Source organism: Phoenix dactylifera, unplaced genomic scaffold (assembly GCF_009389715.1).
Source record: "Phoenix dactylifera cultivar Barhee BC4 unplaced genomic scaffold, palm_55x_up_171113_PBpolish2nd_filt_p 001436F, whole genome shotgun sequence".
In the NCBI taxonomy this organism is placed as follows: domain Eukaryota; kingdom Viridiplantae; phylum Streptophyta; class Magnoliopsida; order Arecales; family Arecaceae; genus Phoenix; species Phoenix dactylifera.
Genome location: NW_024068757.1, coordinates 18756 through 44402, shown reverse-complemented (window position 1 = coordinate 44402; position 25647 = coordinate 18756). Strand labels below are relative to the sequence as shown.

At 40.7% G+C, this 25647-nt stretch overlaps 1 protein-coding gene across 1 annotated transcript; it reads left to right on the top strand.

Moving 5' to 3' along the window:
- Nucleotides 1–21263: 21263 nt before the first annotated feature.
- On the top strand, nt 21264–22255 carry LOC120108621 (the record flags this gene model as incomplete). The annotated part of the gene is made up of 2 exons (XM_039122280.1): nt 21264–22062; nt 22176–22255. Coding segments are annotated over exons 1-2 (879 nt in total), but the record flags the coding sequence as incomplete, so codon positions are not given.
- Nucleotides 22256–25647: the final 3392 nt, after the last annotated feature.

Sequence of the window (25647 nt, the reverse complement as noted above, 5' to 3'; positions counted from 1 at the left end):
GCCCCTACGCTAGTTTAAGAAAATAAAGTTGCGCCTTCACTAACACCTGCGGGTTTTGGTGTAATGGTAGCGCTTGATCCTGAAAATTGGTATCAGAGCCATAGGTCTCGAGTTCGAAACCCAGGCATCACGTTGGGGGGGGATTGTTGGCGGAGGCCTGAGGGGCCGAGTCAACATTGGCGGAGGCCTGGAGGGCCGAGTCAGTCCTGCCGCCTGCCAACGTGGATGCGCTGGAGGAGTAGGGTGGGTTATACCACTAGGGGGTCCCTGAACCCACTGGCGAGGCCCTGTCGGAGTCCGGAGTTGGGCGAGGCTTGGTCGGAGTCGACTCGTGGTGCTATGGGCCCCTACGCTAATTTAAGGAAATAAAGTTGCGCCTTCACTAACACCTGCGGGTTTTGGCTCACCAACAAACCTTAACCCCTTGATTCAATCCCTTGATTGAATCAAGTTACAAGATAATAGAGAAAGAGTTTAAATCAAATACAAGCTTCTCAAATAAGCAAATATAGCAAATATAAATAAGTAAAGTAAAGAGATGAAGCCCTCAAACAAATTTGTAGATGGAGGAACTCGGCTTCTTCTTTACTTGACCCTCTTCTGATTTTGCACGAAGTAGAGGATCACCGAGGCAGCACACGGATGGAGAGGAAGCTTTGAGATTCACTTGGATGCTCTTCTTCTCTCTATTTTACTTTGAATGGCCCTTTTGTGCTTATGGGAGATTTTTCTTATAATCTCTTTGAAATCTCTTCCCTAAATGTTCTCTCCCACTTCCATACCTTCTCCCCTAGCTCTCCTCTTGATTTTATAGCTTTTGAGGGAGTGGAAACAAAAATCTAGCCGTGAGAGACAAAAATAGAGCCATTGGAATCAAGAAAAAACTAGCCGTTATGCCTCCCAGCGTGCTTGAGTCGACTCAGCTGAAGTAGGAGTCGACTCGGCTGAAACAGGAGTCGACCTGTGAATAGTAGTCTGCCGGCACTGTAGCTGGGAGTCGACTCCGCACTGTAGCGCTGAAGTTGGAGTCGACTCGAGATCACTGTAACGCTGAAAATCAATTCTCTGTCTTTTTGTTTGTTCTCAGTCGGAGTCGACTCGTAGAGTATCGGAGTCGACTCGAGAACTGTTTCTTGAAACTCTAGAGTGCCAGAGTCGACTCTAAACTTCCAGGAGTCGACTCGAGGACTATTCTTTTGAATCTTTCTTTGAATTTGCTCCTTCAACTTGAATCCTTTGAACTTGAAACTTGGGCCAATGAAGTGAAGCTTTCTTCCAACTTTTTTGAGAGCTTTTGAGGCCTTCTTGTATTTTTCCAACTTGCTATGTTCCTTGCAAAATAAATTATCTTTCTTCTTGCAACACAAACATTAGTAATTATACTTCAAGATTTTGTGATCATCAAAATCAATCTTTAACTCAATCTTTGGGTCATCAGTCTCCCCCTTTTTGATGATGACAAAACTTGGAGTATGTGCAATATAAAATATATTGTGTTCTAGGACTAATGCATAGCTAAGTTGCATAAAGTAGAAAACATATATATTTAAAACATACTTCATGATAATGCTTTAGATTTAATCAGCTTAACACAATCAACATATTTCAATTTAAGCTGATTTGTATTCAATTCAAAACATAAAGCATTATGAGCATATACTTAGATATTTCTTCCCCTTTTTGACAACATCAAAAAGGTTGCAAGAATGAAACATTAAGCACAAAGATAAGAATACTCAAATATTTCTTTTTCTTTTTGTACTCTGATTTGCATGTCAAATTATTGCAAGAATATGAATCATATAACTCAAGGCAAGAATGTTAGAAAAAGATTAATGAGCATAGATCAGAGCCAATTATAGTGAGAACACATCGAATGTGGTTCCAAAGATAGTTTTCAAATCAAGTGTAGGTGGAATCTTTCTCAAGTTAATTCAAGAAGTACCAAGAATGATATTCAAAGAAAGCACGAATGAAAATCTAACCATTCTTTAATAATAAATATGAAAGCTTGTTCATTTAAGATCTTTTGCCCAATATATTAAGTATTTTAGCAACATGAGAGCAATTGAACTAATTTTCAGAATATAAGAACAAATTTTTTTTAAAAAATATATATATAACATCATGTTGGATCATTAATTTTTAATGGCTTCAAAGTTCTTTCAAAAAAAATATTGTGGCATACATATCAAAATATGAATTCATGAAATTTATGATATATCTTAGAGCATACATAAAATGCAAAGCTTTGAAAGTTCTTTTAGAGTTCTTTTAAAGACTTTCTTTTATTCCTTAGAAAATAAGCACAATTTGATACATAAAAATATGAATTGGCACTAAATTGAAGTTCTAAAGAGCAAGCCAATTAGGACTCATTAGTGAATTCCAAAATAGATTTTCTGAGAGATACTCAAGAAAATTCAACATATTATTCTCCCCCTTTTTCATTAAGTTAGAGGCTCTTAAAATCAACTGTTTGAATTGCAATTTGGTTCATGATTTATGTATAAGATATATTAACCAAATAACAAGCCTCAAGGTGTATCATAAAGATTTTCAGATTTTAAATTTTAGATGATACATATTGGAGAGTATTAGGATCACTTTTCATTTAGTATTCTTTCTCTCTCCTTTAGTTATAGATTTATGCGATTAAGTTCCATTAGATCTCTCCTTCTGAAATTTTCTTTCTCCCCCTCAATTGATCATTCCATTTAAGAGTTTAGAATTTGAAGATAATGTTCAATAAAATTGTCAATCTCGAAAATATATTTTCTATAAGTTTCAGCTTATTTTCATAAGACTCAAGGTTTGAGATAAGACAACCTTTATAGAACTCATCTCAAGGTATAAACTTATTATATAATTAAAGCAAGTCTTGCAATATAAGGAGGTTCATCAAAATCAATTCATAACGTATAGAAGATATTTATCAAATGGACGTGATATTTTGCATTTAGATTGAATATCCAAAGCTCCCCCTCAAAAGATGCATTCTTCTTTAATCATTCTTTTCTTTGTTGAATTTCAGATTTTGATGATAAGCGTGAATAAAACTGAAACTTTATGATATCAAGAATGTAGAGTGATCTAGAGTTATTCAAAATTTATAGCAATCACTCTTTTTAATCTTTTAAGAACAAGTTATACTTCCTCTTAATCTTTGAGAAAATGTACTGAAATATTAATCAAAAGATAATTCTTTTGAAGCTCAATTTCTTTTAAAAGCAATTACATTTTCTTTCTTTTAAGAGTCATTTGAGTGAGTTAAAATATTTCTAGCTTTAGGAGCATTTTCTCTACCTTTTCAAAATAGCTTTTTCCTTTAATGATAGAAGCACAAGACTAAAACATATAGAAGATCATTCAAGTATATATATTTATAGAATTCAATGATTTTACAGCAATGTATATATATGAAACATAAGAATTTTTTAATATCAAAATAAAATTATATGTTTAGAAACATTTCTTTGCAATCAAGATTATTGAAAATACATCATTTAGACTAATTTTAGTACACTTTAAGGATAAGAAAAGATATGTTTCGGATGCGTATCGAGACAATCAACCAAAGCGTCAAAATTAATTCTGTTTTTCTTATGTTAAAATTTTCATTTAGAAATTATATTGAGTTATTCTCCTGAATGACGCGATCATTGAAGTGCTACGATTTTAATCTTGCTCTTTTAAAAAGGGAAATTAAACATAGGATACCCCAAGTATAGGGTGTAGCAAAGTAATATTCTCGGTGAGTCCGAGATCGAATCCACAGGGATTTGACAGTGAACAAAAACTAAAGGCTAAATAATATTCGGATTGACAAAATATAACTAAGGCATCAGGATACAGCCTAGCACTTCATCATGCTTTTCTTAAAATCATCTATTATCTCAGTTAAATAGATTTAGTTTTATGGGCAGTATTACAGTAATTCTATTTTAAACTACAGGGATTTCTAAGCATCTGTTATACCCGGAGGAAATAACAAATCAAAGAAAATATATAAGTTTGAAATAATTTCTATCAATCTACTGCACCATAAATCAAATCAAAAAAAACATTAAAATCCAATTGATGATTAAAGAAAATACATGAAGAAAATGCTAGGCTTTTCCCTAGCCTTAGCTAGAGAAGATTTAGCTACTCATATGAAATGGAAACATTTTTATAAAAAGGATTAGTAAAGAATAACTTAAAATAAACATAAACCCTTTTTTTTTTTTTCTTTCTTTGATTAGGAAACAGAGTACTCTGTTTCCTTTCTTCTTCTCCCGTGGGCTCTCCTCTTCTCTTGCACGGCTGAGAGGATTGATCGGAAGAGGAGATGCTCCGCTGGTAGATCCTCCCTTGGCCTCTTCCTCCTTCGTCGCACGGCTAGCTGTCCTCTTCTTCTCCCGTCGGCTGCCTAGATTGGAAGAGGAGATGCTCCGGATGGATCCCGTCGGCTGGTTCTCCTCTTCTTCCGTTGGCTAGTTCTCCTCCACCAGATGGCTCCCCCTTAGATCCGTCGGCTGGTTCTCCTCTTCTTCCGTCTGCTCCTGGTCTCCTCCTTCGCACACGGCTCTCCCGGCTGCTTTCTTTCTTCCCTTCCGTTCTCTTTTCTTCACCGGATGGCTCCCCCTTTTATAGCATGTTGAAGGCACGGCTGGTGAGACGCGTGGAGGTTTGGGGATCATCCGGTTGCTTGAGATGCGGCATGAAGTTGAATCGCTTGGGACTCTTCAGCTGGGAGCGTTGTAGAAGTTTGGGAATGGATGAGACACGGGGTGGAATGATCCGGTTGGGAAATGAATGCTGGGGACGTTGCAAAGTTTGGGAAGCTCCGAACGTTGCTGATATGCTTGGGAGTTGCGCATGTCACCACAAATGCTTGGAGATCATGGAATACACGGGGGCGACGCATGCTCTATTCATTGAAGATGTGCTTCACGGGTAGATGGGATGAAAAACTGGGAAGACTTTTATGTTGGGTTTGTTCCTAAATAAAGGAGATGGGATGTTGATCTTGCTTCAACCCGTTGACGTGGATGCATGAAATTTGTTTTGATGTTTGAGTATAGATGAATGATGGGAAGAATGGAATGCAGCTGAATGTTCTTGAAACAGGGAATCCGAAACCATGAATGAGATGTGGCTTGAATTGAAGAGCCGGTTTGGCTTAGGTCCCTTGGAGGAGATACCATGATGCTTGGAGAGCCACATGGACAGTTTTGATGATGCTAAGAAGCTCCACGATGCGGGCATTTGTGCTAGCTGAAACATGTGGTTACAGTGATATGGATTGCATGCGGATGACGGGCGACTTGAGGCTCAGATGAGACGCTAAGGATTTGTTGAGCTCGGAACGCCAGGCTTTGGGCTCAAACCTAGCGTTATTGGATCTTTTGAATTACTTGCACTCAAACACAAATAAAATATTAATTAATTAATTTTATTAATAAAGATTAGCTATAATACTAATTAAGATAATATGAAAATTTTACTTTTGTACTCTCATCATGAAGCATATAACTAAGGTTACAAAGATGTGACGATATAAGCATTTTTAAGTTAAGTTTAAGCTTTTATACGAAATCAGATTCTGAATTTTCATAAGAATTTCCAAGAAAGCTTTCAAAATTATAATTTGAGATATGTATCTTCTACATTGTAGCTTATCTTAAATCACTAAGATTGAAAACACATATTTCAATAACATTAAAGCACTTTCAGAATCTTTGTATTTAATATTGAGTTTCGATACAAAATGGAAGATATTTTAACAAGTATTAGGACATTATGTATCAAAGTTAGGCAAGTAGAAAGATAGATCAAGATCAATTCATTTTGCCTAAATAGAATTATCCTTCTCTTCTTCTTTTTGTAAATCTATTTAACTTTCAAAGATAATCGTGAATGATAAAACTGAAATTTCTTTTTAATATTACTTAAAAAAAAATTTATGTAGTATTTCAAACATTCAAGCATTGGAACACAAGTTAGTTTGAGGCAAGGGTGAAGCAAAAACTTGTGAGCAAAGTTAAGACACATTCCAAGTTATGAATATTAATTTGTTGTTGATAAAACATATTTCAATCAACTTATCCAAGCATAGAGCATTACAAAATATTGAGAACCCATAATTCAAAACATCATGCCACATGCAAAATATATTATGTGTTAAGTCATGCATTAAAATATTAAGAACAAGCATGTCAAGGATCAAAATCAATTCTTTTCAAATAAACTCCCCCTATTTAAATATAATCTTCCAATAATTTCATCCTTAAGATGTGTTACCAACTTGACTTGATTCTTCTTATATACTTTCATTTACTTTGTCATTCATTTCCTCATTCATTTTTTTTGAATTTCTTTTCTTAACCAATTAACGAACATTTTGATATTGTTTTTCGTTTTTACTTTCTTATGCTCTATACTCTATTTGCTCCCTATCCGGTGGAGTTGGAAGGGACACGAGGTACTACCACTAGCCTCCCTCTTGTGCCGTCCCTAATATACCCTACACCGAATAGTTGGGTCAAATAGTGCCGGGTACTACCACTAGCCTCCCCATTGGCACCATCCCTATGATGAGCAATATAGAAATGTTAAAATGTTTACTTCAAACTCTCCCTGTTTAAGTGTAATTAATTACGGATTTTATCCCTTCCAAAAGAATGCTCACACAAGTCTCACAAATGTGCCGAATATATTATGCTTGTTTTGCTTTTCCTTAAGATTGGAGTATTTGCCTTTACTTAGATTTTACTTCTCTTGAATGATATCCATTTTCTTTTCTTTATCTCTCTCTCTTTTTGTTATTCTCAAGTAATTTACATGAAAGAGCAGAATAAAGAAATAATCTTATGTATCATATAGATGTATATCATGCAAACAACATTTTCATTGTGCTCAAGGATTCATAACTTCTCACAAGTTATTTTAAGTCAAAATTTTAAGCATATACTTGTGTATTTTATGGTTATGATATAGGCAAAGAAATATTTTAGTTTGAGCAAACCATGAAATAATTTCTAAAAGCATAAGTCAATTAATGCATATATAGACATGATATCTAGAAATTAATATTTAAAGATTTTAATCATGCCACAATAAGATTTAAGTTATTGACTTTGCTTAGCTAATTTATGAGAGAGGTATCTAAAATTACCGATTCATTCTGCATTCTTCAAGTCAAATACCTACTAGATTTCTTATGTATGAACTTTTGGCTGAAGAAGGTCCTCTCTCTTGTTTGCATGTGAATGTTTATTGTATCTTACATGGAGATATCCTTCAAGTTGAAATCTCTCATTTTCTTGCTCAAGGATCCTGCATTATTAACAAAATTCTTTTCTTTCTTGAAGGAAAGTCATTAGTTTCTTCAAGATACAAAACATTCATATAGCATATTTCTTAACTGGGTGACTCAATCATAAGATATGACAACAATTGAATGTTGAGTCACTTTACTCAAGAGATTGCCTAAATATAAGCAAACACATATCACTTGAACGTAAGAGATAGTTTCATTAACCGAGAAGGTTCAAGGACAAGCATGTGAAGCAATAGGAAGATTTATCAAGGTCAAATCAATTTTTTTATTTTCAGAATCAATTTAGCTTAGATTCTATTTGCTTAAGATAATTATCAATAAGATATGTTAGCTAAGTTTTAATCAATTTATCTTAAACAGTTGTTTCTATCAAAATTCAGATTATGAATCATTAGAGTTAGATTGAAGTCTTGCACAAGGGCACATAATGAGCATACAATCTGATCTACTAGCTGTATGATAAAATAATTATTCTATCATGCTTCAATACAGCTTTAAAATAATAGATCTACTTTGCTCATCCTTTTCAAATTCTACAAGATGGGGTCATAGACATACCTTCTTCATGCCAATCTTCTATAAGAGTTTTCTTGTGGACTGACTTTGGTCAATGAAAATCCCCTTTCTTGTTTGTCTTAATTTGGAGTTCGAGAAAAAAATGTTAATTCATTCATTATACATATTTCAAACTCACTTTGCATGAGCTTAGTAAAATCTCCATATAAATCTTCATCAGTAGAACAAAAATGATGCCATCAATGTATGCTTTGAGCAAGCAAGATATCACAGATTCATATTTTTAATGTATAGATTTATCATTATTACTTTTTATCAAAAAGTTACTCAAGCTTTTATATATCATGCTTTTGATGCTTGTTCCAAATCACATATTGCTTTATCATATATGTAATGAGTGTTTTTAAATAAGGTGGTTATTTTACATAGATCTTTTCTAATGAAATAACCACATAGGAGTGCATTCTACACATTCATTTGACAGAATATAAAGCTAATAAAGCAAGCAAATGATAATGGTGATCTTTACTTCTAATCATGCAAGAATCTCATCAAGATCTATTTCATCTTTTTTTGATTTAGTCTTTTAGTAGTTATCAATTTTTCTTCATTAAGTGCATTTCTAAAAAACTCAATTTGGTTCTAATTATTAACAAGTTTTCAGATTGTTATATATAAAAGATTAACCATATACATATATAATTTGATTTTAGTATCTTGATAATAAATTATTAGTCTCATAAAGAATAAAATGAATTGATATTTCTACAACTATAATCTTTTCATTAAATGTTCCATATGCATTGCTTGATGAATGATATCCAAAAATAGAAATATCTTTATCAGATTTGGCATTATTTTCAAAAGACCATATCAAGCATAACATATACTACTGAAAAATATGAAAGATATGCGATAGATCATTTTCTATTTTTTAGAAGATCAAATGGAGTTTTCATCAAAAATAGATCTAATAGAAACCATATATATGACAAGCAATGATGATAGCTTTTAACAAAAAAAATTATTTAAGTAGATGACTATCATACAACATTGCCTTTTATATTTCTTCAAGGATTCTATTAATCCTATTTTACTTATGGTGTTCTTGGTGTAGAAACAATTGTATTCAATATTATTTTCTGTGCACAATTTAATAAGAAATTGATTTTCAAGACTATGCCATGATACTTCTTTTACTTTCATTAGTTTGCAAACCTTTTTCATTTGATCCCTTTTTGTGAGTTTGTGCCAATGCAGAAAATATTTCAATTTACGTGCCAAGAACAAAGCCAATGTAAGCTTTTGAAAACTTAGTGTTGGAAACAACATCTTTAGATTTAGAGATTGATTTTTGTTTGTTTCCTTAGTTAACATGCATAGCACACTTTGACCTTTCAGAAGATAATCTAAGTAAGCCAATGGCAAGGTCTTTTGAAATTAAGTCCATACTAGCATAAGTTAATTTTATATGCCCAAAAAAAAATTCTTTAATATTAGTATTTATAATGCATAATTTTTTAAGAGCATATTAAGTACATATTCTTATGTCTATGATCAATAGAAGATAATGCCTTGGATACGAACTCTCAATCAAGCATATAGAGGACTCAAAAAGATAATTTAAGGAAATTGATTAATCATTAACAAAGTATCCCTCAATATAGAAAAGTATAGAAAGATGAAGGACTTTGAATTTATTTCTTCTATTTTAATTACTTTTCTTGATTATATTTTAAGTTTCACTCTTTAACGTGTGTCTAGAATACACATTTGTATGAAAGTTCTATTTGTTCCATGGGTATCTTGGCACACCTACATCTACATCCTCATATTTTTATTTTGGGTACCCAAGTTTGCTTGGGTCCTTGAGAGTTAAGACATATGGTTCCTTTTGGAACCCAAATCTGTTTAATAGTAATAACTTTACCATTTGATTTAATTGTGTTAGAACGATAGGTAAAGTTGTTATGCCCATTCTTTTCATGTTTGAAATAAGTTATCTTATTTAATGGTTTGCTTGATGCATTGATAACCTTTTTCTCTAGAGATTTATTGTTAACCAAAGGAGTTAACCCAAGTTTGGATTTATCAAAAACAATATGTTGATTTTCAAACATCATTTTTAATCTTTCTGAACTTACAGTGAACTTGTTAATAAGAGATTTCAGTTGGTCAACTTCTTCTCTCAAGTTTTGGTTTGTTTTGATTAAGCTATGATTTTTCTGAATCAATTCTTCTGAATTTAACCTTAAGCTTTTATTTTCAGAATTTAGTTTGTCTTGTATTTCAGCAATAGAATTTCTTTCTTTTGAAATTTTCAAATTTAGCTTTTTAAGATTTTTATTTTCATAGCTAATTTTCTACATTCACCATACAAATCATGAAAAGCATTTAAAAGTTCATCATAAGAAAATTCTTCTTGAAAATCATTTGATGTAAAAGTAGATTCAGATTTTACCTTATCTTCTTGTGCCATAAAGCAAAAGTTAGTTACCTCTTGTAGTTCTTTGGAGCTAATATCATCATTGTTGCTCCTGGCTTTCATTTTCTTGCCTGACTCTTCCTTGGTCAAAACTTTCTTCCTTTTTATCTCTTTCTTTCTTTCTTCTTGCTTCCTCTTCTTCTTTGTCTTTAGGAAGCTTTTGAATTTCTTGTTGTTCTTTCTTCCTCGAGTCGACTCGGGTTTACTTGGAGTCGACTCGACTGACTTGCGAGTCGACTCGAGATCTTCGGGAGACGTCTCGTTCTCAGAGGCCTAAAAGATGATTCTCTGTCTTTTGAACTGTTCTGCCTCGGAGTCGACTCGGGCCTTGTTGGAGTCGACTCGGCTAACTTGGGAGTCGACTCTGAAATACTTGGAGTCGACTCGTTCACAGGATCTTCAAGACTAAGTCTCTGCCTTTCAGATTGTTCTTCTCTAGGAGTCGACTCGGACAAACTAGGAGTCAACTCGGCTAATGTGGAAGATTCTGCAGTCTCATTGTTAGTATGCAATTGAAGCACATGTGAGCTAATCTGAGATTTATCATAAATATTTCTTAAAGTATCCCAGATTTCTTTAGCAGATAAGCATGCAGAAATCTTATGAAATATAGATTCATGGATAGCACAATATAGAAAGTTCATAGCATTAGCATTCAATTGTGCTAAGTCTTTTTCATTGACATTTTGAGAGAGTGTGTGAGGTCCATTTATAATGATATTCCATATTTTATAGTTTTGTGATTGAACAAAAATTTTCATTCTAGCTTTCCATTGAATATAGTAAGTTCCATCAAACAGTGGAGGTCTGTTTATGAAAAGTCCCTCGGCAAATAATATGTTATGTGGGGTTGTCATAATCTTTAGCTCTAGTCAGTTAAGACTATAATTAATAGAAGAGCACCTGCTCTGATACCACTTGTTGCCCAAGGTGACAACCCAAGAGGGGGGGTAAATTGGGTTTTCTAAAAATTATGTTCCCTAATTTTTACTTTGAATAGGATGCAGCGGAATAATAAGATGTTATTTACTTAAGCTCTAGGCAATTACAAGTAAAGCAGTGGAAAATTAAGCTAGAGCAATTATACTATGGCTTTAGGGTGCAATTGATCTAAAATTAACTTATAGTTGTATGATCAATTTTAATCTATGTGTATGGTAAGAATGGAGTGGAAGCTAAGCAAACTCTAAACAATCACTTATAACTCTATAGAAAACAAAGCTAGAGATATTACACAATCAAGCATGAATGTAAGGCATGAAATACAAGAGATAAGGCATCACAAACACAAAGATGTATAGTGGTTCGGTGCACCCCAGCACCTACATCCACTCCCCAAGACCTCTTGGGAATTTCATTATAATCCCTCAGATTACAGTCGGTTGTTTTACAAGCTCACAACCCAACTTGTTATTTTGCGAGATCACAACGAACTCGGTCGGTTTTCACAGGCTCACCGACTAGAACCAACCGATTGTTTTCACGGGCTCACAATCCAACCCAGTTGGTTTTCCCAAAGGCTCACCAACCACAACCTTACAACGATTGTTTTCCGGGTTCACAATCAACCCAGTTGGTTTTCCCAAAGGCTCACCAACCACAACCTTACAAAGTTGGTTTTTCCTTTGGCTCACCAACAAACCTTAACCCCTTGATTCAATCCCTTGATTGAATCAAGTTACAAGATAATAGAGCAAGAGTTTAAATCAAATACAAGCTTCTCAAATAAGCAAATATAGCAAATATAAATAAGTAAAGTAAAGAGATGAAGCCCTCAAACAAATTTGTAGATGGAGGAACTCGGCTTCTTCTTTACTTGACCCTCTTCTGATTTTGCACGAAGTAGAGGATCACCGAGGCAGCACACGGATGGAGAGGAAGCTTTGGGATTCACTTGGATGCTCTTCTTCTCTCTATTTTACTTTGAATGGCCCTTTTGTGCTTATGGGAGATTTTCCTTATAATCTCTTTGAAATCTCTTCCCTAAATGTTCTCTCCCACTTCCATACCTTCTCCCCTAGCTCTCCTCTTGATTTTATAGCTTTTGAGGGAGTGGAAACAAAAATCTAGCCGTGAGAGACAAAAATAGAGCCGTTGGAATCAAGAAAAAACTAGCCGTTATGCCTCCCAGCGTGCTCGAGTCGACTCGGCTGAAGTAGGAGTCGACTCGGCTGAAACAGGAGTCGACCTGTGAATAGTAGTCTGCCGGCACTGTAGCTGGGAGTCGACTCCGCACTGTAGCGCTGAAGTTGGAGTCGACTCGAGATCACTGTAGCGCTGAAAATCAACTCTCTGTCTTTTTGTTTGTTCTCAGTCGGAGTCGACTCGTAGAGTATCGGAGTCGACTCGAGAACTATTTCTTGAAACTCTAGAGTGCCAGAGTCGACTCTAAACTTTCAGGAGTCGACTCGAGGACTATTCTTTTGAATCTTTCTTTGAATTTGCTCCTTCAACTTGAATCCTTTGAACTTGAAACTTGGGCCAATGAAGTGAAGCTTTCTTCCAACTTTTTTGAGAGCTTTTGAGGCCTTCTTGTATTTTTCCAACTTGCTATGTTCCTTGCAAAATAAATTATCTTTCTTCTTGCAACACAAACATTAGTAATTATACTTCAAGGTTTTGTGATCATCAAAATCAATCTTTAACTCAATCTTTGGGTCATCAACTACACACATTGGAAAGCATGTATGCACATTTTCATTCAAGCACATGACTATGATTTATAGAGTATCATAGTTAATGGGCCACACACAAACATTAGTCATGATAAGAAAATGGCTCAGTAAAATTCAAAAGCCATGAATATTCTATATTGTGCATTAGATGATAGTAAACTTAATAGCATATCTTTTTGCATAACTGTCAAGAAAATCTGGAATATGCATGAAGTTAAATATGAATACACTAACATTTTTAGTGAATCTAAAACTAGCTTTGAAGAAGAAGAGCAACAAACTGAAATTGAAAATCTATGCTTTGTGGCACATGAAGATGAGGTATGTACTGGAACACATAGTGATTTCTTATTCAACATATTTTTTTTTGGTACAACGGCAGCTCACACCTTACGGGTATGGATGTGGCCAACAAAATCCGAAAATAATAAAGCAGAAAAGGAATATGGCACTGTGTTGCGCTCCCTCCAAACAAAATCTCCAGAATGGTAAGCCATATAGGAAGCAACCCAGTCAGCTATACTATTCGTTTTTCTGTAGACGTGTGTAGCTTGATGAGCACTATACTCTTGCAGAAGTCCGCGAATGTCAAGTAGCAGCGGCCTGCCCTCGCTTGCACGTTCCCGACCCCTGATCCAATCAACCATTGTGGCCGAGTCACCCTCAAGGATAATCCGGTCCGCATGGAGTGTCCATCAGCACACACCACTGAGGAATCGAAGATCCGCTGGCCTTCCGTCGCTACTAATCTAGAGTCATGGTCTTTGATGACGAAGCCCATGCCTCCACTTCTCCCATCAACAGCCAAACTGCCATCGAAATTCATCTTTAGGAAGCCAGAAGATGGGGGCACTCAGGATACGAAAACATATCTGAACGCTGCAAGAGCAGAAGGGGTACCCAAGATGTCCCTGGCCAACCCGGTGGGTGAAATCTCAGCAGAGCTAAAGAACTTCTTGGTGTGCAATGGTGCCCTAGTTACTATATACCGCCCTCGGGGGCGAACTACTCCCCTCAAAAACTCGTGCGTTCCTGTCCAACCAGGAGTGATAGGCTAGGTAGGTAGTACAAGTCCCTTGATGAGAGCACAAAAGTGCAATCGTCAGACCATTTTAATTAGTATTTTAGCTAATCATTAAAAATAAAATTAACTAATTAATGTTTTATTTGTGCAAGCATCCCACGTTCTATGTCCAGGTTCAACCGAGTCCCAGCTGCATCTGACTTCTCTTAATTCCCACGGCCATCACCCTGATGGAGTCGAGTCACTGCCGACTGCCATCCAACCGTTGTCTCAGCCCAACTGTGATTCCAGCTCCCAATCGCACGCATCAACGTATCAGCCATTGATTTGGTATGGCACCAACTTGACCCATGCATGGCACAAGCCAGCGTCATCCCCGGATTTCTCTTGCCATCAAGGAGCCTCCTCCGCACTCCGTTCCAGATCAACATCTCCCGCTTCCAATCCGGCACCCAAAGAAGGAAACCCATCACCTCTTCTTCCGGTGGAACACGTCCGCTACCAGCTCCCGTGATCCAGCCTCCACCGCGTCCGTGAATCAGCGCCCCTCATGCAGCTTCTTCCGCCCGTTTCAAAGATCTCCAGCTTCATCCCGTGCGGAAACGGGGGAAAAGAAAGGATCCCACCCGAACGCCGCACACATCCCTCCACGGATCCCGCGCCCATCAAGCCATGATCGGCTCCTCCCGTCGATCCCGCAGCCATCCGTGAAGGAAATTCCATCGCGTCCAGCCAAAGATCCCAGCCTTCCGTGATCAAGCTCCAGCCGTCCGCCTCTTTCGCCTTCTCAATCTCCCGCGCACAATCCCAGGCACCTGTTCCTCCTCCTCTCCACGCAGAAAGGGGATCCATCGCCGGGGTGGGAGCTATCTATAAAAGGAGAGGGAACCATCGGTAGAGAGGGGGGTAGCCGGCGTGTTGGACATACTCGGCCGTTGTGCGGGCCATACCCGCGGGGTCCCTGAGCAGCACAGGGAGGGTCACTGTCAGCATGTCCTGCCGCCTGCCAACGGCGATGGCCTGGTTAGTAGGTGGGTCATACCGAGGGTCCCTGAACCCATGGCGAGGCCAGGTCGGAGTCCGGGGTTGGGCGAGGCCTTGGTCGGAGTCGACTCGTGGCGCTGCCTTTGGTGGGGTTTAAGGAAATAGAGTTGCGCCTTCACTAACACCGATCGGTTTTGGTGTAATGGTAGCGTTTGATCCTGACAATTGGTATCAGAGCCAGAGGTCTCGAGTTCGAAACCCAGGCATCGTGTTGGGGGGGGAATGTTGGACATACTCGGCCATTGTGCGGACCATACCCGCGGGGTCCCTGAGCAGCACAGGGAGGGTCACTGTCAGCATGTCCTGCCGCCTGCCAATGGCGATGGCCTGGTTAGTAGGTGGGTCATACCGAGGGTCCTTGAACCCATGGCGAGGCCAGGTCGGAGTCCGGGGTTGGGCGAGGCCTTGGTCGGAGTCGACTCGTGGCGCTGCCTTTGGTGGGGTTTAAGAAAATAGAGTTGCGCCTTCACTAACACCGGTCGGTTTTGGTGTAATGGTAGCGCTTCTGTCTTCTCCTATATGCCCAAGCCTGAGGTGCCACAAATACTTTAGATTTATCTCATCTGTAGATCTTTTGGATCCTATGGTACTCACTATTTGCTCAGATAATTTCATAGATACATCCAAATGTAAGTGATAAAGACTGTCAATCATAAAACCACGTGGAACCAATTTATTTCTCAAATAAATGGAACAGTAGTCTTATAAAATCTTTCTGTGCTAAACAAGATACAGAAATCAAATTTCTGCTAGCAGCAGGTGACAATTCTTAAGTATCCTAAGTATATCTGACATACCTTCTTAAGGTGTGTCACCCTTTCTTGCTTTTTATGTTTTCCATGTATGTAGGACAGTTCCTCTTCCAATGGCCATTCATAATGCAATAGAAACACTTTCCCTTACAATCGGCATTTTTCTTGGAACTTTCTTACTTGGCCTTTTCTCGGTCTTCCGCTTCTTCGCAGACTTCTTCTTCTTCCAGGTAGACTCTCTCTTGGAAGTAGAAGCCAACTCGATAGCGAAAACTATGCCCCTTGGACTCTTCAAGGTCCCTAAGGTAGTTACCAATTTATATAACAATTCTATTTTGGTGCATACAGTTTTGTTCATATGATAGTTTACTATAAACTGTTCATATGAAGCTGGAAGGGATTGCGGGATCAAATCCGTTTGCAATTCTTTATGCATGGTCATGCCGAGCTTCTCAAGCTCCTCTAAGTCCTTTATCACAGTCAAACCATGATCATGGATGGACTGCCCTTCGTGTATCTTGGCCTTGAAGAGCCTTTTGGATACTTCAAACCGTGCTGCGCGACTCTATTCACCCTACAACTCTTGCAGGTGATTCAATATGTTCCTGGAAGTCTTCATGTTCTCATGCCGTTATGTAGCACCTAACTTTATTGTCATCGTTCGTTTACTTGTCATGCATCTTACGCTGATCAGTGATCGGACGGACTAGTAACACGGGGATATCATGGTCTAGCATATACCCTAATTTGTCACAATTCAAAACTATTTTGAAATTATTGAGCGAGTCTTTATAATTGAGTTTGGTCAAACGGTTGTTCTCTAGGATATGAGTTAAGAGTTTGGAAGCTGACTTTATAATCCTCAGAGAGTAAAGATTCTAGTTAGAATTTTGTACTTGAACTCTATTTGTTTTAGGAACATTTAAAACAAACACCTCCCACTATTTTTTCGAATCTCTTACACTCTTCCGGTAGAGAAACGAAAACCTGCGACTCTAGATTTCAAGTGGGGTGCTACGGTCCCACCAATTTACATGTTACCTCACCTAACAGTTATTGGTGACATATAAACAATAAGTGTACAACTTCTTGTACAATGCTTCTCAAGCAAGTTGTAGCCAACTTGGTCTCCAAGTTATAAGGACCTCACCTAACAGTTATTAGCCCCGTTCCTTGGTTAAGTGATAAGTGCTAAATAATGCATAAATTAACTTCTTACTCATAGCACTTATTATTATTTTTATATACATATTTTTAAATTTAAACATAAGAAAATTCATTCTCTTTCATCATTGCATTTTAATAAATTATTAGAAGTAATTCAAGTTTGATTGATTTTATTGGTCATGTCCAATATATGCAGGATGAGTCAAACTCATTTTGGATGATCCCTGAACCCGAATGACACGCACCCCGTGAATTAGACCCTCTCAGATTTTCGATTCAGCCCAACTCATCTATTCCTTTCACATCCAATCGAGTTCAATCGTTTATGTTCTAACATCCTCCCACGTTGAACATTACCAGCTTTCATGTGCAATCAGCCATTTAAGTCTTCCTTCTCTTCACACATTCACTCATCAAAAACAAATCTCCCCACTTCCCATTTTCCTCTTCAACATATGTGTGACGACCCGTGCGGGCGTGTGTTTAGTCCCACATCGGTTATTCGCTGGGTAGATCTTGGGTACTTATACAGGATCAAAGAACCCAAATAATACCTTCCGGCTAGCCATTTTGGGTGAGGTCCTGGGTTGTTACAAATGGTATCAGAGCCGAGGACGGCTCTTGTCCGATGGTGGGAAGGGTGTGAGGCCCAATAGTCCCACATCGGAAAGACTCGTTCCAGAGCCTGGGCATATGAGGCGGGTGTCTCCAAATCCTGCAGACGCGTTTTGGGTGGAAAACAAAACCGGGGAGGGGTGAAGGACGCTTGCGTGAAGCCCCAGAACCGGACAATATCTGGCAGGGGAGCCCCGTGTTCCTCCCTCATGTGGCCCCCACGTGGGCACTAGGTGCCTCACGTGCCTCGCAGAGGCGGGGGCGTGACATTTGGTATCACAAGTTTATAGTAAACTTGTGACGACCCGTGCGGGCGTGTGTTTAGTCCCACATCGGTTATTCGCTGGGTAGATCTTGGGTACTTATACAGGATCAAAGAACCCAAATAATACCTTCCGGCTAGCCATTTTGGGTGAGGTCCTGGGTTGTTACAAATGGTATCAGAGCGGACCCGGCCCATAACCTATGTGGACACTGCAGCATGGATCCATTGAGGCTGACCACGGGCCAATCGTGGTATTTGTGATTTGATTTGAATAGATATGAACCCTTAGCCTGACGAGGACGTCAGGGCTTGAACGAGGGGAGTATGTGACGACCCGTGCGGGCGTGTGTTTAGTCCCACATCGGTTATTCGCTGGGTAGATCTTGGGTACTTATACAGGATCAAAGAACCCAAATAATACCTTCCGGCTAGCCATTTTGGGTGAGGTCCTGGGTTGTTACAAATGGAGATACGGGCTGAAGCCGGCAGCCCCAGCCGACTTCAGCCCGACTCTTCTTTTGGGAAGAGCCGGAACAGAGGATCGCGATGGCGATCCTCTCCGGCTCCTCCGGGGACAAACGGGGCAAGGGCGCCGCGGGATACCCGCGGCACCCCCCCCCCTCCGGTAAATCCGCGGCCAACCGCGGCCGCGGATCTCGTTCGACCGCCGCGATTTTCGCGGCGGAGGGCCGTTACGATGGGACGATAAAACCCCATCTTACCTTCCCCTAGGGCCACCTCCGAGCTTCTTCCTCCTCCCTCTCCTCCTTCTCCTCCCTCTTCTTTCTTTGTTCTTGCCTCCCGAGTGACCGGTGTCCTCTTCCCGACCAAGCGCCGTCCGAATCTCCTTCGCAAGCCTTCCCCTGTTCTGAGATCCGTCCCCTCGGTTCCGAGCACCGCCGCCGCTGCTAGCTGCCGGGCCGAGCCGAGATCCTCCTTCTGCCGCCTCTGCCACCACCGGTAAGCCTCTTTTGCCCTTTATTCAGCATGCTTTCCTCCCTTGCTTTGGCCCCAAACCGAGATCTTCTCGGTTGCTTCTTCACGCCGGGAGCCGCAGCGGCCGCCGGCCGCCACTGCGATCGGCTGGCCGTCGATCGGGCGACGGCCCCCAGCCGCCTAGGCCGGCCGACCACCCCGCCGATTTCCCCCTTCCTCTCTCGGTTTCCAACTCCCCTGTCCATGGGGAGGGGGTTTTGGGGAAGATGAGGGCCCTTACGGGCCGAACGGGGCCAAGCATGGGCCCTGTTCATCGTGGGCCCGACTTGGGCCTGGTTCACTTTGGGCCCAATTGGGCCCGGTTTAAAAAAAAAAAAGGGAGAGAACCCGAAACCCGAAATCCGAAAATCCAAAACCCGACCCGAAACTCGGAACCCGGAACCCAACACCTGAAACCCGAACCCGTTTGGCCAATAAATGGAATTTTGCAGTTAAGCCCTTGGCAGTATATTATTTCACAAAAGAGCCTTCTGCAATTTATGTTTGTTCCCTATAAGAAAGATTATTAAATAAGGGTCCCCAAATATATTTGATTGGTCCCTCCACTAAAGTTTTATTATAGAACAGTACCCTGTAATTAAGTATTAGTCCCTACAATAAATTTTATTGTATAAATGAACTAATTAAAAGCCAACCTTGGGCCCTATTCAGCTGGGTCTATGTGGGCCCATTGGGTCGTGTCCGATATGGGCCCTATCGGGCCATGCCCATTATGGGCCAACTCTAGGCCTTGTTGGGTCGTGTCCAATAGAATTATTTTTTGGATTTTGCTTAGTTCTGAAATTAACAAGGAATTAATTAAATTTAAACAGGTGAACCTGATTCGCCTATCTGAAGTAGGGATTAAGCGAGAAGAGGTAAGTAACTTAATGCTTCAAAGTGCATTTTTCTAAAATAATTATTAGTAGATTAAATTCTGAAATATGTTTTGTATTTAGTAAAATGGGTCTGGCATGTTAAATTTCATTTGAAAATTATGCTCTGAAATCCGTAAACTATGACTGGAAAATTTATGAAAACTGTTTTTATATATATGTATTCTCAGCATGGCTATGATCTGTTCTGTTCTGTTCTGGCCCCGCCAATGGAGATTATACGTTGGACCTGTCGACTTGTAATCTGTGAGGAACCGGTTTCGACACCGTACCATCGGTGATTAGAATAGTGGTATTTGGACACCGTACCACCGGTGATTAGAATAGTGGTATTTGAACACCGTACCACCGGTGCTTAATAATAGTGGTGTTTGGCACCTTGTGCAACCCATGCCACTGGGTTACGTGGCCGTAGCCTATCATGTTGAGATTCTGGTATCAGATTTTTGGAAAAATGATAATAAGTTTTGAAAACAGTAAAACGATGTTATTTATGATTTATTCCAGACATTATCCTGTATTTTGATCTGATATGCTCTGACCCCACTTTGGGGTATTTTGTTGCTTACTGGGCTAGTGTAGCTCATTATTTTATTTTCTCTGTTTTTCAGATTCAGAGGCTTGATCGCACGGGATTGGGGAGTGCGTTAGATTTCCGATGATTCCATTAGTTGTTGGCATTTCAGTTAGATTAGTTTGGACATTTGAATTATGTTAGCAAATGTTATTTTGAAATTTTGTAAGACTGCTTTTGAATATATTTAAATAATTATGTCAGTTTTGAATATCTGTATTTGCTTTGATATGATCCGATGCCTTGCACGCCTGTGCGGCTCGCCGTGCGGGCGTGCGGCGTCTGCCACGCCTCGGGCTCGGGGCGTGACAGATTTGGTGGTATCAGAGCTCAGGTTTCAGATTCTTAGGGATTGTTTTTGAAATAGTCAGATGGAGCTTAAGTTTTAGGATCTTTAGAATTCGTCAGAAAGGTTGAGAGATGGGTAGGAACTAGATAAGAGGATAATGTTCATTTGTTTTGTTAACTATTATGTATTATTCTGTTTAGATGATTTTATAACATTTACATTTTTACTGAATCAGAATGCCGCCTCGCCGTGTCCGTAGCTTGAATCGGATGGTTAGGGGCTCTCGGGGAAGAGCCCCCACTAACCAAGCGGGCGAGGCATCGCATAGCTCAGGGCCTCAGGGTCAATCAACTCCAGAAGCTGCCGCCGGAAATCAAACTCGGGTGCTCGAACTGATCGAGGAGGTCGTCGGGTTAGTACGCCAACAGAGGCAACAACCTCAGCAACCAGTCCAACAGGATGTTGCTCCTCCTGAGCAAAGAAGGAGTATAGCAGAATTCAAAAGAATGGCTCCTTCAGCTTTTAAGGGCACCACTAGCCCTCAAGAGGCCGAAGCCTGGATAGATGAAATGGAGAAAGCCTTCAGGGCAATGGAGTGCACCGATGAAGAGAAGGTCAGATTTGCCACCTATATGCTTCAGGACCGAGCTCATCATTGGTGGATGTCTGTGGAGCGCACATTGGCACCCGAGCAGGAGGCACTTACCTGGCAGAGATTTCGCACAGCCTTTTACTCCAAGTATTTCCCTTCAAGTCGCCTTAGGGAGCTAGAGAGGGAATTTCTAAATCTGTCTCAAGGAACTATGACCGTGGATGAGTATGAGGCAGAGTTTGACAGGTTAGCTCGGTTTGCTCCCACCCTCGTCATAGATGCAGAGTCTCGGATAAGGAGATTTGAAGAAGGATTGAAGCCTCACTTACGTCGGGGTTTGGCCGCAGTGCACTCAACAAACTATGATGAATTGGTAGATAGGGCCAAGAATATGGAAATTGTCTGGAAGGAAACACAAGATTCAAAAGATAGAATACAAAAGAAGAGGAGCAGAGATGATGATACTCATAGTGGACAGAATTCTAGCAGGACAGCAAAATCTCGTAATAGGTCTGGGCAATCAGAAAAGCAGGGATCTTATGGTGAGACTATCCAACAAGAGAAGCCTAAATGTGAAGCATGTGGAGGCGCCCATAAGACAGAACTCTGTAGACGATTGTCCGGCGCTTGTTTCAAATGTGGACAACAGGGTCATAGGATAAAGGAGTGCCCTTATAATCAACAAGTATCACAATCAGATCAGAGGCCCCAAGCTACAGGGACCCAACAAGTACAAGCTTATCCTGCTCCGGTTCAGTCGGCTCAGCCTTCTTCTTCTGAGCAGCGGACAGGGGGGAGACCGCGCACACAGGGTCGTATTTACGCACTGACTCAGCAGGATGCTCAGGCATCCAATACTGTGGTGTCAGGTACACTACCGGTTGCTTATGTTTATGCTTATATACTGTTTGATTCTGTTGCTACGCATTCCTTGTGTCATCGATATTTGTGCAAAAACATGACCTATTTTGTGTGCTATTAGAGTATGATTTGCATGTTAGCACCCCCGTCGGGAATGGGATGACCGGTAATCAGATTTGCAAAATTTGTCCAGCTCAGATGGTAGGTAGAGACTTGCCTGTTGATTTGATAGTTATAGATATGCATGACTTTGGCATAATTCTCGGTATAGACTAGTCAGCGTCACACTTTGCTACCATTAATTGCCATGAAAAGCAAGTAAAATTTCAGACCCCTAAAGACAATGAATTTAACTTCGTAGTTTGTGGTACTTACACTTTTCCTCGAGTTGTCTCTGCTATGCAAATTAAGCAGCCTGTACGGATAATTGATAGAAAGAAACAAGTATTAAGAAGGCGCACAGTTCCCTATATCAAGATCCAGTGGAGCAATCACTCAGAACGTGAGGCTATATGGGAACTAGAGGACGAGATGAAAAAAAAAATATCCGGACCTTTTTGCAAACTGAGATATGTTAAATTTCGAGGACGAAATTTTTCTAAGGGGGAGAGAATGTGAGATACGGGCTGAAGCCGGCAGCCCCAGCCGACTTCAGCCCGACTCTTCTTTTGGGAAGAGCCGGAACAGAGGATCGCGATGGCGATCCTCTCCGGCTCCTCCGGGGACAAACGGGGCAAGGGCGCCGCGGGATACCCGCGGCACCCCCCCCCCCTCCGGTAAATCCGCGGCCAACCGCGGCCGCGGATCTCGTTCGACCGCCGCGATTTTCGCGGCGGAGGGCCGTTACGATGGGACGATAAAACCCCATCTTACCTTCCCCTAGGGCCACCTCCGAGCTTCTTCCTCCTCCCTCTCCTCCTTCTCCTCCCTCTTCTTTCTTTGTTCTTGCCTCCCGAGTGACCGGTGTCCTCTTCCCGACCAAGCGCCGTCCGAATCTCCTTCGCAAGCCTTCCCCTGTTCTGAGATCCGTCCCCTCGGTTCCGAGCACCGCCGCCGCTGCTAGCTGCCGGGCCGAGCCGAGATCCTCCTTCTGCCGCCTCTGCCACCACCGGTAAGCCTCTTTTGCCCTTTATTCAGCATGCTTTCCTCCCTTGCTTTGGCCCCAAACCGAGATCTTCTCGGTTGCTTCTTCACGCCGGGAGCCGCAGCGGCCGCCGGCCGCCACTGCGATCGGCTGGCCGTCGATCGGGCGACGGCCCCCAGCCGCCTAGGCCGGCCGACCACCCCGCCGATTTCCCCCTTCCTCTCTCGGTTTCCAACTCCCCTGTCCATGGGGAGGGGGTTTTGGGGAAGATGAGGGCCCTTACGGGCCGAACGGGGCCAAGCATGGGCCCTGTTCATCGTGGGCCCGACTTGGGCCTGGTTCACTTTGGGCCCAATTGGGCCCGGTTTAAAAAAAAAAAGGGAGAGAACCCGAAACCCGAAATCCGAAAATCCGAAACCCGACCCGAAACTCGGAACCCGGAACCCAACACCTGAAACCCGAACCCGTTTGGCCAATAAATGGAATTTTGCAGTTAAGCCCTTGGCAGTATATTATTTCACAAAAGAGCCTTCTGCAATTTATGTTTGTTCCCTATAAGAAAGATTATTAAATAAGGGTCCCCAAATATATTTGATTGGTCCCTCCACTAAAGTTTTATTATAGAACAGTACCCTGTAATTAAGTATTAGTCCCTACAATAAATTTTATTGTATAAATGAACTAATTAAAAGCCAACCTTGGGCCCTATTCAGCTGGGTCTATGTGGGCCCATTGGGTCGTGTCCGATATGGGCCCTATCGGGCCATGCCCATTATGGGCCAACTCTAGGCCTTGTTGGGTCGTGTCCAATAGAATTATTTTTTGGATTTTGCTTAGTTCTGAAATTAACAAGGAATTAATTAAATTTAAACAGGTGAACCTGATTCGCCTATCTGAAGTAGGGATTAAGCGAGAAGAGGTAAGTAACTTAATGCTTCAAAGTGCATTTTTCTAAAATAATTATTAGTAGATTAAATTCTGAAATATGTTTTGTATTTAGTAAAATGGGTCTGGCATGTTAAATTTCATTTGAAAATTATGCTCTGAAATCCGTAAACTATGACTGGAAAATTTATGAAAACTGTTTTTATATATATGTATTCTCAGCATGGCTATGATCTGTTCTGTTCTGTTCTGGCCCCGCCAATGGGGATTATACGTTGGACCTGTCGACTTGTAATCTGTGAGGAACCGGTTTCGACACCGTACCATCGGTGATTAGAATAGTGGTATTTGGACACCGTACCACCGGTGATTAGAATAGTGGTATTTGAACACCGTACCACCGGTGCTTAATAATAGTGGTGTTTGGCACCTTGTGCAACCCATGCCACTGGGTTACGTGGCCGTAGCCTATCATGTTGAGATTCTGGTATCAGATTTTTGGAAAAATGATAATAAGTTTTGAAAACAGTAAAACGATGTTATTTATGATTTATTCCAGACATTATCCTGTATTTTGATCTGATATGCTCTGACCCCACTTTGGGGTATTTTGTTGCTTACTGGGCTAGTGTAGCTCATTATTTTATTTTCTCTGTTTTTCAGATTCAGAGGCTTGATCGCACGGGATTGGGGAGTGCGTTAGATTTCCGATGATTCCATTAGTTGTTGGCATTTCAGTTAGATTAGTTTGGACATTTGAATTATGTTAGCAAATGTTATTTTGAAATTTTGTAAGACTGCTTTTGAATATATTTAAATAATTATGTCAGTTTTGAATATCTGTATTTGCTTTGATATGATCCGATGCCTTGCACGCCTGTGCGGCTCGCCGTGCGGGCGTGCGGCGTCTGCCGCGCCTCGGGCTCGGGGCGTGACAGATTTGGTGATACCATTTGTAACGATCTAGGATCTCACCCAAAATGGCTAGCCGAAAGTTATTATTTGGGTTCCTTGATCCTGTATAAGTACCCAAGATCTACTCAGCGAATAACCGATGTGGGACTAAACACACGCTCGCACGGGTCTTCACATACTCCCCCCGTTCAAGCCCTGACGTCTTTGTCAGGCTAAGGGTTCAAATCTAATCACAAACACCACGATGGGCTCGTGGTCAGCCCCAATGGATCCGTGCTGCAGAGTCCCCTAATCCACATAGGTTATAGGCCGAGTCCGCTCTGATACCATTTGTAACAATCCAGGACCTCACCCAAAATGGCTAGCCGGAAGGTATTATTTGGGTTCTTTGATCCTGTATAAGTACCCAAGATCTACCCAGCGAATAACCGATGTGGGACTAAACACACGCCCGCACGGGTCGTCACAATATGGCTATCCTAAGATTCACGTGTCTGCTCCCCTGCTCTGCATGTCCGGATGAGAGCCAGCACAGATCATGCACTCATTTTTTCTTCTTCCGGACTAATCCCAGCAAACTTCCCACGCGTTCATCCTCATCCATCCCAAGTTCACATACCCATTCCTCCCAGCATCCCACGGTTAGCCATGAGCTTCTTCCACGCATCTCCCTTCCCAGCTTCCCTGCATTCACAACATCCATCTAGAA